Here is a 17,104-nt window from a genome sequence, read left to right as displayed (position 1 = left end):
GTTATTTTTGTGTTTGTAATTTAAGACGGCAAGGATAAGTGAATTAATCAGGTTTAGGACGTGAGAGGGAATATAACTTATTTCTTCCTTTTTCTAACTACGTTCTTCTGCAAAAAATAAAATTTCGTGGGAGTTTAGCACAATTTTGATATAATCATAACATAATTCCACTTCAAAAATAAAACTACTTGATACTGGTCTGTCAGACGGATGAATGTAGTACACAGCACATGTATTGCGTCATGAGGTAGCAATAATATGTAATGAAATACAAGTAGATAATAGTATTGACAGTTTTATGTATGCAACTTTCTTTCATGTACAAATGAAAAGTAAAACATTCCCTGAATATTAAGATTTATGTCTTTCCGAACAAAAATATATGAGATCCAGTCTTCCTTCCAGGGCAGTACGACGTCCTTGTTATAGATGGCGATATGTTGATATACATTTGCGACGTGAATATAAATCTTTTTCTTCCTTTATGACGTAAATTAGTTCTATTTTATTTATTCTATTTCGATATGCTTTATCATATCGCCATATCGCGTCATCAAGACTCATAAATCAGCAGTTTACACAGTACACTTCGAATAGTAATCATTTCCTTGAAACAACTTATACAACCTCCAAACAGCAATAAATACATTGAGCTTTTGTGGAATTCTTTCAACAATTAAAATCACTTTTTTTTTTTGTCTTTTTTTGGATGAACGAAGTTCACTTATAAATTTAGTGAATCAGTTTCCATTTAAATTACAGAAAGACTAAACAAGCATTTTATCCTGTACTTTTATTTCATTTGTCATTTTTGAATAGCATGAACACTTTTTACGATTTTTCTTTGAAGTGTTTCATTGATAAATCGTTAATCACTTATTGAGGGTATTAAGTAAAGTATGGAAATAAATAAATAAGCAGTTGCAAAGTATTAATTAATGAAGCATTTACAATGTAATTTGTAAATCAGTGGAAAAGGAGGAGGATTCAGTTCTGATTTAACATTTAGAATTCCTTGGATCGCATAATAACTTTAGAAGGTATTACTACTACTCAAGGAATCGAACTGATATAAAAATTATGATTCTTATTAAATAACTTGATGGTGGAAATATATGGCAGGATTGGGGATGATTTTATTTGCAACAGTAGTGTCATAATGGACTTCAAAAAGAAAAATCGAGTCATTCAAAGTTTTTAAGCAGGGTGAGATCTCCCAAACAGACACAAACTTTTGCTCGTAAGATCAAAAGGGTTGATTAATCATGAAAAATCTCATTCGCATTTTAAACGAAATTTGACTTGAGAAGAAAACAAAAGTGTCAAACATTGATGACATCGTCTTTTGTTGATCTCGTTTAAATATAGTGACGAAATAGTCCAATTTACTCTAATCACTTGATCGACATTCATATCTTTTCACTGCAACGTACATTTCGAAAGACCATAACTGTCACTGCTAAGACAGTGCAGAGTGCTATCTGTAAAATTGATTCTCTTAAATTTAATTCAAATATTTAAAAAGCTAAGTAGAAGCCAATTTATCGGAATTGATTATTGATTACATTTTCAGTCTGTTTTTTTCTGTTTATGCTAGTATTTTCAATATGCTCCAAAATGGATATTTATAAGTTTTTCAGTGAAATCTAACTTTTTCTGTAAACTAAGCTAAGTTAGTACAAAATTCTAAATTTTTCTGTAGGAAAAATAGGAAAATTATTCCATTGGGTTTGTTTTTTTTTAAATTTAATGATTTACTCTCGCATTTATTAAAAAATTTCATTCTTTGTATGAATAATTCACTGGCTATGCTTAATAAGATAGGAGAAAATTTCTAATATTCAACATTTCATGACGAGTAATTCTGAAAGATTAAGATAGTTATTAAAATTTATCAAAATAAGAAAAAATTTACCAAAATAGTGAAGAGAGCGATAAGAACAAAAAAATTCCATGTTATACAAACAATGTTATCATGATTCATTTCATTAACAATCTCTTCCGATAATCTATGACATCCTCTCCTAAATTATCACTATCAAAATATAATACAACAAACTATCCACATATTTGAACATCAACTTAACTAACAACAAATTACGTGATCAATTAACAACTTTTACAAAGCGATGCGCTTAGATATATATGTGCCTCAGAGTTTCATGCATTATTTCTCCTAAGATCTGCTTTTGGCTAGAACTAAAGAAATTGCAGATGGAATTAAGAACTTACTTTCGAAATTGACTATCGAAGTCCCGAATCTCGAACTGTTGCGAAACGATGTCTAATATTAGTGCTTCATCGTTTCCTATCATATAAAGTAAATCTCTCCTGCAAATTTCCTATAGAACATAAATACCCATTCTTTTCATAAAATGATTTACATTCTAAATAATAACTACTATATCTGTAAGCCGTCATACTTCGCATACTTTATAGAAGAAAAATAAATTAAGTCTTGTCATTTTCATCCATTAACCTAGACTAAGTTTGTAATCTTTATTCTCACCACTACTCCTGCTTTTCTCTTGGAAGAGAATTGTACTAAATTATTGTTTCGATGATTATCAATTGCTTCTTAAATAAAATAAAACAACATACTGATTTCTATGATTGCTAGGACAATTTGGTTTAGGACATTGATGAGCTTTTGATGGCAATAAGCTTACTTGACATTGAAAATATACGTAAGGTTTATCAGCGACGCCAAAAACAGATACGTTTTGTTCAACATTCAGCTGTAAAAGAAAAGCTTCAATTTAATTGAAATGAAAGAGTGGAACATTTCTTCTTTCAAAATCATAAGTTCGAATTTATATAAATGTCATTCTCCTAAAAACTGCAGAATCTTATTCAAGTGGAATTCATTCCCTCAATAATTCTTTATGAAAAAAAATCTTAAAAGAATGTATACATTGTCAATGTAGATCAGATCTGGAAGTACAGTACGATCTGTGGAACATCCTTTATTATCGATAAGCTGATGCTTTGAATCACTCGCTATCAAGAAACAGTTAGTGATAACAAGACATAAATCTTGATCAGAACGAACGCTACAGGACCAACGGTGACGGACCATTTCACCGATAATCGCTTCATTCACAATCTCATTGTTTTTCAAATTTCGTATCTGATATTCACATTGTGGTATTGACGTCGACCCTTGAAAAACATCTGGAAGAGGAAAAAATTAAGCTGAAGTACTATCGCATAACAGATCTACTATAGATATTGCGATAATTGCAGATTCTGGAGATGCATGATTTACAATTATTTCTAATTCATTGGGTCTTCAACTGATTTCAATTCATCAGATATGTGAAAATAAAAGAAATTTTACCAGTGGAAGTGGTAAGAGGTGCAACTGATCCTGGAAATAATGATTTATCTGACGATCGAGTATGCAAGCATCGCAAAAGATAGATTCGATCACCGGCGGTAACGTAATGAGGATGAAATGATATTAGCACTGACGTTGCCACTATTACACCTACTGGCCTTAATGACCTGAAAAAGAGTAAATCATAGGACTCTAATACATATGTGTCTCTTTAAGTTAATTTAATTTCATCCTGAAAATTTTCTTGAAGTGTTCAGAAGCATAATTTAGGCGTAATTTTTGAGATGAAATTTATAACAATTAAGTTTTAACATATTTCTTAAAATAATCAATAATTTTATAATATTTCTTAAAAAAAAACTCATTACACATTTATTATTCAAAAAATTTTAATGTTTATTTTTCTTTTTCACTTTTTTTTTTAAAGGTTTTGTCTGAAATGTTAATAAAAAAGCAATTCCAGTTGACTATTTCACTCATTAGCTCATAAAGTTTCATAACTGAAATTATATAAAATTAGGTTTTATTAAAAGATATTAATCTCATATGGCTGTTGGAAATGTTATTTAAGAATTACTCTAAATTTCAAAAGAAGATGCAGGAACACGCAACTTTCTCAACAAACTTCTTTAACAATACTCATTCCTGTCTTTTTTCCGAACTGAAACTTAATGAGAATAACAAATTTATAATGAGAGGAATAGGTGCTAAAATTTGCATAATGAACCAGCAAATAAGGTTAAAGACTATAAACGATGTTTTGAACAACAATATATGTTATATTTAACTTATTTCTTTAATGCTTTCACGAAATAATTTAAAATCCAGGGATTTTTATCTGCCACTCAGCTAAATCAATTTTAGTACAAAATCGTTTTAAATAATTGAAAGAATGTTTGGAAAATTAAAAGTGGACCTTTTATCTGCGGTGGGCGCATTTCAGCTATTTGACAAGTTTCGTTAATATAAGAGAAGCATAAAGAAATAAGGAAAAGTTTGCGATTTCCCTCTTCCTCCTTCAATTTCACAGACATTTTTGTGATTTCTTTCTTAAATCATACCTCTAAGGCTCGTTCATCACTTCGTTTCACTATTCTCGTCACTAAGCCTTTCTTCACATGCAATAATTCTATGTTTGATGTAGTAGAAAGGATCAAATTCTGTAACATTAATGCCACGAAGACGCAGAAATGTCGATAGTGTGCGGGGGAGAAGTTCAGTCGAGCATAAAAACTTTCTCACCGCCCAATTCTTCGCATCAATTAATTTCCCAAAATAAGGAAGTAAAATGAATAGCTTTTATTGATGTACATTACTGCATTCTGTAGTGAAAAAACTTTATCACAGTGAGAAACTTTGTCATTGAAATAAAGTTGTTGACAATTAAATGTGCGGGTAGAAAGATATTTTTATAACTTGTGAGGAAATTTTAGCAAAACATTTACTACAGGATGTCACGAACCTGACATTCAAAGCAATTAACACTGGTTCTCAAATGTAGCAAAGAAAACAGGGAACACTTCTCTCTTGTAAATCTTTTTACACAAGCAAATTTTTTTAAAATTACTGTTTAGAAGCAAAAATTTGGCCTTCCAACAGGTTTCTATTACTTCAATTGTTGGAATTTTCGACTTATTACTTTCTTTCCTAGTAGCTTGCAAAATTTTCGCTATTTCAAAATCTCAAAAGTTATTCATCATAAAAAAGTGATCATAATTTAAAATTAAAGAGAAACTAGGTTTTCTAGTTTAAAGGCAGTAGAATATCCTAAATGAAAATCTAACTTCAGCAGTTTTTAGATTTGAAAAATCATTTATTTCTAGTAAATAAAGATAATGAATAATATATTTTTGGAATAGATTTAATAAAATGAATGTTTATGAAATGCATGGCTTGTTGATTAACCTGAACTATCTAACACTTTCGACTAACATTTTCCAGCAAATAATTACGGTAAGATACGAATTAAATATCCCATTAAATATTCATGATTGCTAGTTGAAAAAATGTTAAAATGAGTAAATGTCAAACAATTCCGGCAGCAAAATAATTTGTTCGAAAGGACTGATTGAATAAAAAGTGTTAATTAACCGAGTTCATCAATAATGAAAAAGTTTCATGTAATGTTATGGAAGACTTATCATTTCAATTTTGTGAAAAAAGTTTTTAAAACATAGGTTGAGCCGAACCAACCTTGTTCTGCTCACTTGACAGTCCTGATGTGGGATGAGAAGTTCTATTTGATTATTTGTCACCAGTACCTGATAGCAGAAACGATTCGGCGCATGTCGTACATTTATATGACCAACAAAGGTCATGCTTGTTCTCCATTTCACATATATTGCATCTGCTGAACAACTAAAATGATAATACCCTAACAAGTTAAGCATTGTAAATAACCTTCGGCAATATTCAGCATTTTAATAAGCGATATATTGAATTCCTACATTAAAAATCCTAAATAACTGTTATCAAATCTTGTAAAGCTAATGATTTAATTTAACCTAATAAACAAAACCTTAATCTCGAAAGTGATACCTGACTTTTTTCTATCTTATTATTAACAAATGCCTATTTTTACGGTTTCTCAGCTTTTTAAGAATTTTTGGAAATGTTCAAGTTTGCAATCTCAACAAATATATGAACTTGGATGAAATTATAAGTTTCTCAAAGAAAAAGAGTTTAAATGATCTCGAAAAAAAGAGATAAATGAGTCTGAGATTTGTTAGAATGATTAGAAAATGGGTAAAATATTCTTTCATTTCGTTTTCCTATTACTTTCACGAAGGTTTTAAAAAACATTCAAAAACATTGTTATAGTGGTACTATTATTAATATCTCTTTCCATGGGACACTTACTTCTGTATTCATTTTTGAAAGCGTTTAAATTTTAAATGACTCCCAGTAAAGCGCTGATGAAATCGAGTTATAGAAGATGTCGTGAAAGCTTCAACAATGAGAAAAAGTTCAAAAATATGGAATATGTTATGACTTTTTTATTTACTTCAAATCATTTCTGCCAATAGCACTTTTTACTCTTTCCTTTTCCGGAAATTTCACTTTTCTTCACTGTTAACATTTCCTTTCATAACAAATTCACAATAAATTCCTCTCAGAGTTAGAAAATTTGTCATCGTTCTCCATCTTAACATAACATCTAACATGACAACTGTATAATACCGGAAACATATTTAGTATTATCTCAAATACACGATTTACATTCCGAGATAAAAATCGACACAAAAACCTGTTTTTGACTGATGTTTCACATAGAATTCGACAAGCGTATAAAAGGCGTAAGAATTTTATCCATTAACTTTTTCCAAATATAACAAGCAAATGAATAAATATGCAAAATCGAAGCATTAATAAGTGAGAAAAATCAAAATATCAATATTTTATCTTCAAAGTAAGCTTGTTAAAACTGTGGTAAGAAGGCTTAAAGTATTGGAACAAAAGGTTTAATTTTATTCATTTTTACTAAAATTTTAACGCTATGCTAATTTTCATAATATAAAAATTCATGCATTTTACAAACAAATTCCAAAAAATGCAATCATTAGAAAATGCAAAGTGCGCCAAACTATCTTATCGAATTCAAGTTTTTATTTTTTTTTCATTCGGATTTCAAAATATAATTCTTGGGAATTTCAATGAAGTTCACGCAGTTACGGCTTTTTTCTGAATCTTTAAACATGATCCGAAAGACTGATAATAATAGATTTTCATTATTTAATCATTACAATGAAGAGATTCTGAGTTGATAAATGTATCGTTGAGAAGTTAAATATTGAAATGGCGGATGAACAATGGAAAGGATATCTTGTCATAAATCTGTGCAGAGCAAACGAGCAAAAAGCCAGAGGAAGAGGAATAGAGTTGGGCTAATGTGCACTATTTTGCAAATTCACTAGGACAGAGTTTTTTTTAGCAAGAAGGACACAATGAAAAAGCAATAAATTCGATTAAGGTAGAAATCAAATAAATAATTCTATGTGTCACAGCAGTAACTGTACAGTAAATAATCGATAGCCATGATAATCTGATAACCGCTATCATTCTCAGTCTCTCCTTCAAACTTGAAACAAAATGATTTCTACTAACCTGATGAATGGTTCCCCAACGATTTCATTTGCAAATAAGACAAATGCATTTGTTGTAAGAATATAAATAGTTGCTAGAATATGTTGTTCTGAGGTATACGGCATTTTCAGAACAAAATCTAGTAATGAAGATGAGAAACGGTAGGTGACAGCAGCGATAATGACAGTGGTGTAAGTAACAGTGACTCGAAACAGAATGCTAGTATTTCTATTAACAACAAGTTAAAAAATTTTACAGCAGAAGGAGAAAATAATGCTTCATGCATCAGAAACGAGAAATGTAAGATAGTTGAATTTTCTTCAACTAATATTAAAGATTATCTTCGGAACTGTTTTCATCAAACAGGAAAACAGTTCGTTCGAATTTTGTTAACTATTTGTTTCTATCAATTATTAGTAAGGTGAATTTTAGCATGCAAACAATACTAGTAATAACAGCAAAATGATATGGGATCGCAGTGTAAAGTGATTTCTATTATTATCAGTAATATCAGTACTGATATTAGCAGCAATGGCAGTAGTAGTAATAATAATAAATGAATAGCATGATATATCAGAATGTTTATTAGCCCCTCAGGGATATAACCAGAATCCTAACATTCTTGACTGATACCAGTTCTAGAGAACAGCAAGTCTGTCTCTTCATCATTTCTAAAATATGAAAAGGTGACAGCAGCAGACGGAAAGATATGTCCTCTTCCTCGGCAATGTGCCCTTCCCTCAGCCATTCATTCACTCCTTCCCATATGTATTCACCCGATCTGCCTACTCCAATCTCTGGGACCAGCAGACAACCCGCCCGCCCTCTGTTGTTACGGCTACAACTGATTTCACTTCAATGTTGGAACACTACTCGAAAATTTCACAGCTAAATTCATTCTCTTCCACTTCTTATGAACAGAACAAGTCTGGATTTGAAGCATTCCGTGTCACACGGAAGAGAAGAGATGACCGCTGGTGACAATACAACTAACTCTCACTAATACATTCTCTGAAACAAATGTTTTTGCACTTTTACTGAATGCTACTGTTGAAAAGAAATGAAGAAGGTTCATTGCATGTGACAAACGAGCTAATCATTCAAAAATGTACCACGAATCACAGACCACTAAGTATCACTGAACTTTAACATCTCTTATTCTCAATGTATATCTCCCTGATTTGAAACTATTTTAATTTTTTATTGAAAATTTCTTAGTTCAAATTATCTTCAAGAATTACTCAAATTTATTAAAATGTTGCTTTGGCTTTTCGAGAATAATTCATTTCTCCACCTTATTTTAATTAGGTTTCAAAATCTAAAACGAAAACTTTTCCCATTAACAAAAATTGTGATACGCCAAAAAGAATAAAATGAAAGATGCGAGCATAAAGAAGAAAGTAATAATTTTCGCAAAATTTGAATCTTTTTATTTTTACTATTGATGAAAGTCGCTTTTTTGTTAGTCATTTAAAAGCTCATTTGAAATATTCAGAAGTTGAATTAAAATGATTTTCAGAAGGATATCTAGCTAACACTTTTCTATATCGCTTATGCTGTTACTGAAGAGGACCTCAAATTTGGCTTTTGACTTTTATTTGCTTAAATTGAGTAAATCACTTTGCTCTAAAAATTTAACTAATTATACTTTGAATGGTGCACAAACGATGTGATAATTCAATTTTAAAAAGAGGAAACATTTTGCCTATTATTAATACTAATTTTATTCTTCAAGATTGATGCCAAAATGCTTGAATTTTAATTTCACATATACAAATGCACTGGAATAATAGTGCTAGTAAAAATTGTTTCATTTATTCTGGGATTTTTCATTTTCGAATAAATGTGCAATTAAACTTGCGATAAACGGAAAGTAGTAGACTTATACGGCAATTAAATTATTGACTATTATTCATTACCGACCTCTACCTATCATAATAAAAGTGTAACAATTATGCATAGACAAACCATTCTGCTCTATTGTTGCGTATAGATGTCGCATTTCTAAAGCAGATGTCTTTACTGTTTTGCTTCACTCAATCTCATTTCTAAACATTTTTGAGAATGAAGGAAATGAAAAAGGAAGAAAGATGGCAACAAAAGAAAATTGATTCTTATGTGGTCTGTTTGTGCGGAAAAATTAAAGTGAAAAAATTAGAGGATAGGAAGAAAATAAATTATGACAGTTGATATTTTCGTTTAATATCCATCCGGAATTAAACTAGGCCAAAGAATGATGAGTTGCATCATTCATCTTATCCTGATCCTAATTTTTTTCTTTGTTGATGTAACTACGAAGTAATTTTAGAAATCAAAAATTTTCCGTTGATTTTTGAGTTTCATCTTTTTATCTGGAGGACAATTTTCAGTATAATTTAACGAAGTTATTTACTTAATGACTGACATCATCCATAGTTTTTAACTTTAAAATGTTAAAAAAAATGAGTCCTACTTGCATGATATTTTATCGTTGCATTCAATATGAGCTTTTTCTTTAATTTGAAGTGTAAACGTTTTCAAAAACATTTGCATACTTTTCCGACATAAAATTGGAAATCTTGAAATATGATATCCAAAATTTTCTTTTCTTACAGCTAATTGTATGATGAATTTATTGAAACGCATTTAATTGAGACCCATATAATTCACTTCACAAACTAAACGCACTGAATAAAGGTTTTGTTGTTTAATCCATTGCACTTGTTTTCCAAACTTCTTCTAGTGAAATGAATATTTTCTTTGTTTTCCGTGACTAAAAATTTGTCTTATTTCAACATCAAAAATAATTTTGAAATAAAACGTTGAAAAAACAAAATTACTGCCAAAATTAATTAATGCTGTAAAGCTTCCTATAAAACGTGAATTGTATAATGATTGAAAATAAAGCAGTTAAGATTTGCATATAAATTTATATCAAACATAAATTGATTACTTTCTAAACTTTTAAATTTTATCGTTCATCAATAATGGGTCCAACAATTTGTAATTTCAAGATGGTGCAGTGTTAAAAATTTGATTGTTAGGACAATTTTTAGACCAAGAAAGAAAAAAAACTTTTTTTTCTTAAATTTTTTATGGTATTCAAAATTTATTATATTAAAAAGTTTCTAAAATTGTTTCATGAAATATTGTCTTACGATATGTCTAAAATTTTGCTTGCTAATTCGTATTATCTAATTATCTAATAAAATGATCATTTTTTAGTGTGATGAACATTTGCGCTTCGATTTTTGAACTTCCCTTTCGGCAATTACTTCGACAAATGCAATCAACAACTGGTTTTTGAGCAATCTCATCATGTCACAAAACAGTGATGTTTTCTGTTCATCTTCTCTAATGATGATGATTTTAAAATCTTTTTTTGTCATTATTTCACGGATACTTCTTGAAGTAATTATCCCATGTATGTCGTTAGCTGAAAGCTCTCCCGAGTCTGATTTATGGATAAACACGACTTATCAAGCTGAAGACCTTGGAATTCGATATGAAAAGTTACCTCAATGTGAAGCATGGAATTTATGGTGGAAATTACAGGTAAGTTAATAAAATGCATATGTGATCGCCATCTGAGCAGAAAAAAAGTTCCTCGAAAAAAAAGAATATTTTGATGCATAAATGATTGAGATATGCTGGTATCGACAAATTCTTACATATGCTAGCACTTCTATATTCGATTTTATTTTAATATTTAAGAACCCATTAATTTCATGCTAATTTGCGATTTATTTAAATATTTTTCATAATATGTTTAATATGCTTAAATATCTAGTTCTATACTTAAATACTTAATTTTGAAAATCTTTTCAATCCTTTCAGGTAGGTGAAATTACACCTACGGCAGAAATCATTGATTTGTTATCAATACGAAAGATAGAAGTATCGTTGAACAGTATAGTACAGCTAGTAAAATTTGGTTTGCCAAAATACCTGCTCTCTAAACATAAGGTTGATTTATTCTTCTAATTTTCAATTCAATTTTAGTTTCTAATTTTCATTTTTTTACTTAATATTTTTTTCTTAATTATCTGAAATCACATTCACCATTTTTACATACCATTTGTAAATATATAACTGTTGAACAATTCGAAAATAAAGCTATTTCTTTTATGATCTGGAATGCATGCAATTTAAGGTAGTGCATGTCAATTTCAAGAAAGTATGCAGAAATTACAGTCGATATTTGCTGATTGATTCCTTCTCTGCAGCAAAGTGAGTTCTTCACTTTTATCATCTGAATTTCAATTCTTTAGAAAATGGTGCTTTCCTAGAGCAAATTTATAATTTTTCTGATTGATCCGTTTCAAATTATGAAAGTATTCGGAAAATTTTTGGGTATTTTTCTTTATTTCAACTAGTAGAAGAAAATAATCCAAAAAAGTAAAGGGCTGTGCTAAGTTCGAGCTGTTTAGGAAGTATGGAATTAATTTATCTGAAATATGCAATAATTATGAAACTGGAAAGAAAACATCGTTGGATTTGATAGATGACAGAAACGGTGAATCATACATCCCAATCAGGTAAATTTGAAACAAAAATAGAAATATTATTTTCATTATCTAAGCGACACATGATTGCTTCTTTTTTATTTATGAGTTTTTTTTTTTTTTTTTTTTTTTATTGAAGGATAAGTGAAGAAATAAAAGAAGAAAGTCAATTTCTAAAGATACCAGGGTTTTGAGCACAAAGTCGGCTCAGAAAATATATGTAATTGCTCGAAAATGATTCAATTATTTTCTAATAATTGTTGGAGTTTTAAAGCAATTATCATTTGTTTTATAACTTTAAAAGTGCCAAAGTAATTATTTAACATTTTCCACTCTTCAGCACCAAGAAATCTTGGAAGCCTGACATATTAGAAATAGCAGCAAAGAAGCCAAGTATTTTATTCACTACCAAATACAATCAGAATTATGTTTCGCAGCCGGTCGATAGATTGCCGCTAATTCCATCAGGAGAAATTCGTATCATTAACCCAACAGCGGTTCAAATCACTTATCAAGTAAGTGAACGCTGAATTAAAGAATTTTCTGTATTCATTTTATAAGCTTTGCTTTTTCAACTTTTTATTTTACCTTAGTGATAAACTTCTGAGATGAACTATAGTCTTAAAAATTTATAGAAAATATTTATAGGTAGACACTAATTTCGAGCAAAACTCTACGAAAATTGTTGTGCGCAGTCAGAAAGTAGCTGATTTTTACAAACTTGGCGAAATGTCGTCAGTGTTTGAACTTCATAAAGGACTAGAAATTGATCGGAAAAAGGTTTGCATCGCGGAAAAACTTAGAACGGAGAATATCGACAAAGTGACGAAATGTTTGTCATTATTCTTTAATCATAAAATTTTACCTTGAATTTACCAAAAAATGCAAAAAAATACACTTATCTCTTATCAGTTTTATGTTGATATTATCGTCTAATGATTATTAGCAAATTTAATTTGTTACTAATTATTTATCCATTTTATTGGAACTAATTAAATTTTCAGTTTTGCAAAACTCCAGTGAAAAGCAGGAAAGCAATGAAAGGGTATCTGACAGTTCCGCAATTATTTGCTTCTATATTATTTGCTTTAAAATAAACTGCAATGTAGGAAGAATTCGAAAATTTTGCTAGTATGCGCATTAATATCATAATGCTACCAAATAAGTGGTAAAAATCAAATTTCTGAAATTTTTACAAAGATTTAGGCAGAAAAGAATGCGAGTTCAGGTGAAAAAAATAATGATTCAATGACATTCTTCAAACGAGGCATTCAATTAAGCAGTATTTTAAGTGTGTTTGATAGTGAAATGATGTCCAATGTAATACCTCTCTCATCATCTGTCCTAATGCCATTTCTCAACAGAAACCACTATGATTCCAGGTTGTTTCCTTCTATTTACTTTTTTCGTCCAATTATTCTGCATTTTATTTTCATCACCAACATTTCAAGGTCACCACCAATCATTCTCGAAGGTGAAATTACGGAAGTGTTTTTCGGAATATTGATTCAGTCGATGTCAAATTTTGATCAAAGTACAATGGTTAGTTAATAGTATTAATTTTCAAGTTTTCTTTTTTTTTTTTTTTCAAGTTTTCAGTTCTAATTGAGAAAATAATTTCTTTTAAAATTAGTGGACTTGACAAGCATCATACTGAGTACTTAGTTTCCCACTCAAAATTCAATTCTTAATTGAAAAAAAAATAGGACTATGATATGGATATATGGTTACGTATGGCATGGCATGACCGACGCTTGGCACATCAGTTTGATCGACCAATTTTAGTCAATGATGAAAATGTGCTTAAGTTAGTGCCTTAGCTTCGTCTTAATGAATTTATTTCTACGCAAATTTTTTTAAATGGATTTTCATTAGCAAAAATTCCTGTTTTACTTTTTATTTAATAATTTAGAAATGGTTTTCTATTCTTCCTGCAAGAGAAATATAATGATTCCCACTCAAAATTCAATTCTATTTGCAGAAAAATTTGGCGTCCATCACCATTTTTCCAAAATGCTAAAGAGGCGGAATATCATCGAATGACAACGTTGAATTTTTGGCTGTACATATTTCCTAATGGCGAAATTTTCTTCGAAACGCAGTATGTTATTTTTAATTATAATCGAAAGTTAACAACATATAGATTTAATTTATTGGCATATTCAAAAGTTGATTTATTACATTTCTATTATAGCAAAAATATTTTATCACATGCCTTGCACGAGCAGCTTTTGTAGTATGTAGTATTTTAGCTTATACTTGAAACCATCATGCAAACTTATCCTATGTAAATATCCTCACGATAATCAGGTGTGCTCGTTGAAGATCACTGCTAGTAAGCAATGTTTTTTTTGTTTGACTTTTTTATGGTGTAAAGAATGTGATTGTTTTAAAAAGGTTGCACAGATGTGGCTGCGATATGATAGCTTCATTACCTCAAAAGGATTACCTTTTTGATCATTGGCATCTAAAATGGGAAACACATTATTATAATCGAAAATATGGCAGAATCAGTAAAAAATATTGTTGCTTACTTAAACTTCTCCATCACTTCTCCAGCTCTAAACTAGCATTCTTACACATTTCCTTCATATTTATTGAAGTACTTTACTTTCATTACTTATATGTACAGTATGTTAGAAATTAAATTGTTACAGTAGCATCTGGTCAAAATTCAATACGATATAGTTGGTTCCCTCGTTTGAGCGATGCAATTCGAATGAATAAACTGATGGAATCTGAAGAACTTTACGTCGAAAAATATTACAAACGGTATTGTGATGGAGTGCGCAAAACGGGTATTTCATGCTCTCGAAAATTTAATTTCTTGAGCAATAACTGTGCTTATTGTAAAAAGCAAAGTTACTACGAAAATTATTTTTCTAATCCTTCCACGTAAATCATTGTCAGTTTAGCTGAATTGGAAAAACTTTGTTATTTCTTTCATCACTAACTTAATGAACAACGAATATGACAGACAAATGAATTCTTTTTTACTTAGACAATTGAATCTCAGTTAAACTGTTCCAATGAAAAACAAAAAATCTACCTCCAACATTTAGGTAATTTCTCATGTTTGGAAGCAAGTTGTCAACTGAAACGTAGTCTTGGCTATCACATGACACGAACTTATATTCCTACAGCAACTTGTGTTGTCTTTTCTTGGATCAGTGTTTGGTTGCCAGAAGAATTCGTCACTGGCCGAATATTTGGCTCATTAACACTATTTTTGACACTTAGTGCGGAAAGTAGTGCAGTTAAGGAAGTGTTACCGAAAGTTTCTTACATGAAGGTTATAATGATTGGTTTTTTGCTAGAAATGCAAGATTTGAAGAAAAGTGGATAACTCTTCAATTGAATTTCAATGCCTCAAATTCTTTAAATTTTCAAATTTGTTATTATTGTCTTCTAGATTCAAGGGTTTAGTAAAGAAAAAAACAATAGACCTCAGAAGATGAAGTTGCAAAAGGGTTTTAACTTATAAAATTGTTATTTGCAAAGCTTGTTTTGTTTAGGCCATTGATCTCTGGTTTGGCTTTACGGCAAGTTTTGTTTTTATAACAATGCTCGAAGCCTTGATTGTTATTTCACTCGAATATAAATCACGAGAATTGGTAATAATTATTACTTTTTATTTTTCATCTCACTTCACTCATTACACAGTTTTTAAATTCCATTTTTGTAGCTTTACCCTTTGGTTCTTACTCCTTTACGTATCTTCTTCATACTCTATATGTTGCCATTCTTTCAAAGTGTTTGTAGTCCGCTTATTTACTATTCAAATTTAAAAATTTTTGTTTTGCTTTTCAAGAAATGATTTAAAAGCTACTATTTCTTGATATTAATGCGATCAATGCGAGTTAGCTTGGACTGCAAATGATTGCAGCGGAAGAAAGCAGAGTCAGGTTTAAATGATATGTCACGATATCAGATGATGCTACTTATGCTGGAATCAGGCCGTTATCATTCAACTGCTCGTCATATCGATAGATATTGTCGAACGCTGTATCCGGTCGTTTTTCTTCTTTTCCTCATAATCTACTATTTCGTGATCACAGAGGGAGATGAAACAAAGTGTCTTCAGAGGTCAAGCGATGAATTATAATATATCTTTGTAAAATGTTACAAAATATACTTTTTTAATATTAACTTTTATGCTAGAAAATCGAAGTACACATTAATCGTACTTCGACCTCATCAAATCCATTGAAATTCATTGCTAGCACGTATGGTAAAGTGGTGAAATAATAATTAAAAGTAGCAACTCAGTTTGTTAAATATGATTTTTTTATATGTCTCATGTTGCCTCACATAAACAAAAATGGAATTTAACAGGAATATTTCTATTATTTTTCAACTTTTTCAACATTTTACGTATGTAAAAGTCAAAATATATCGTTCCTGATTCATAAAATATGATCATTTGCATCATTTATCGTCCAGACTTTTCATACAATTTCATTTGAAATGATTCACGTTAAAATAACAATCTGACCACTTGAAAATTGGGAAAATAAATTTTCGACATAAGCTTTAAATTTAAACTATAATTCTGTTTGAAAGTCTCCGAATGAAGTTTTTTTTCTACACATTTTTTAAATAAAATTTAAAACTTACAACACATATGAATGTAGTATTGCAGTGTACGAGAATTCTTAATTATACTTTAAGCAAAAAAGAAAAGCGACAAGCTAAATTAGTTCTTATAAAATTAAAATTTTACTAAAGTAGAAATGATTCACTTTTACTATTCTTCGGGATGTACATTATTCTCTTGTTACAAAATACAAATCCAAATGTTATAGAATCTGGCAGCTCAAAGAATAAAATCGACATAATTGATGAAAGAATAATTCATTTTCATATCTTCTCTCGTTTCGTTTTTCGACAGTTAAAAGACGGCATTTTTTCCAAAGATGAAAGTGGAAAGGAAAGGCGGTGTACATTGCCGTGCTCGACCCATAAAAACTATATAAATAGAAATTAATTCGAAAATTCAGCATCTTTTAATTATTTTCATGGTAAGACGGCGATTGGAAACTTCAAGTATTTGGTGTATGAAGGAATTTAATTGATATCATCGTCTTTCTCCCTCATTTTGCTATTTCTATCCTTTTTTCAAAAAAAAAAAAAAAAAACTGACATTAGTAGTAATGGTTCTTTGATTAGTCAATTCTAGTCATTAAAGATGATCTCA

The 17,104-nt window shown here is 29.9% G+C and overlaps 2 protein-coding genes across 2 annotated transcripts; one reads left to right on the top strand and one right to left on the bottom strand.

The window, feature by feature from the left end:
- Positions 1-1,409: 1,409 nt before the first annotated feature.
- Positions 1,410-7,548, bottom strand: Bma-cutl-15 (Uncharacterized protein; the record flags this gene model as incomplete). The annotated part of the gene is made up of 8 exons (XM_043078604.1): positions 1,410-1,481; positions 1,916-2,024; positions 2,233-2,331; positions 2,602-2,738; positions 2,915-3,174; positions 3,341-3,507; positions 5,534-5,698; positions 7,445-7,548. 8 exons carry the CDS (start codon positions 7,546-7,548, stop codon positions 1,410-1,412), a joined length of 1,113 nt encoding a protein of 370 aa, XP_042934538.1.
- A 3,280-nt stretch (positions 7,549-10,828) lies between these two features.
- Positions 10,829-16,012, top strand: Bma-lgc-44 (Uncharacterized protein; the record flags this gene model as incomplete). Its single annotated transcript, XM_043078603.1, has 16 exons — positions 10,829-10,957; positions 11,240-11,368; positions 11,556-11,632; positions 11,833-11,940; positions 12,248-12,422; positions 12,556-12,739; positions 12,912-12,952; positions 13,114-13,289; positions 13,359-13,449; positions 13,614-13,714; positions 13,889-14,008; positions 14,160-14,242; positions 14,565-14,705; positions 14,970-15,199; positions 15,423-15,521; positions 15,794-16,012. 16 exons carry the CDS (start codon positions 10,829-10,831, stop codon positions 16,010-16,012), a joined length of 2,103 nt encoding a protein of 700 aa, XP_042934537.1.
- Positions 16,013-17,104: the final 1,092 nt, after the last annotated feature.

The sequence above is a fragment of the Brugia malayi genome, assembly GCF_000002995.4.
Source record: "Brugia malayi strain FR3 genome assembly, contig: Bm_v4_Chr2_contig_001, whole genome shotgun sequence".
Classification (NCBI taxonomy): domain Eukaryota; kingdom Metazoa; phylum Nematoda; class Chromadorea; order Rhabditida; family Onchocercidae; genus Brugia; species Brugia malayi.
The sequence above is the reverse complement of the archived record's forward strand: the minus strand, read 5'-3'. Positions and strand labels throughout refer to the sequence as shown.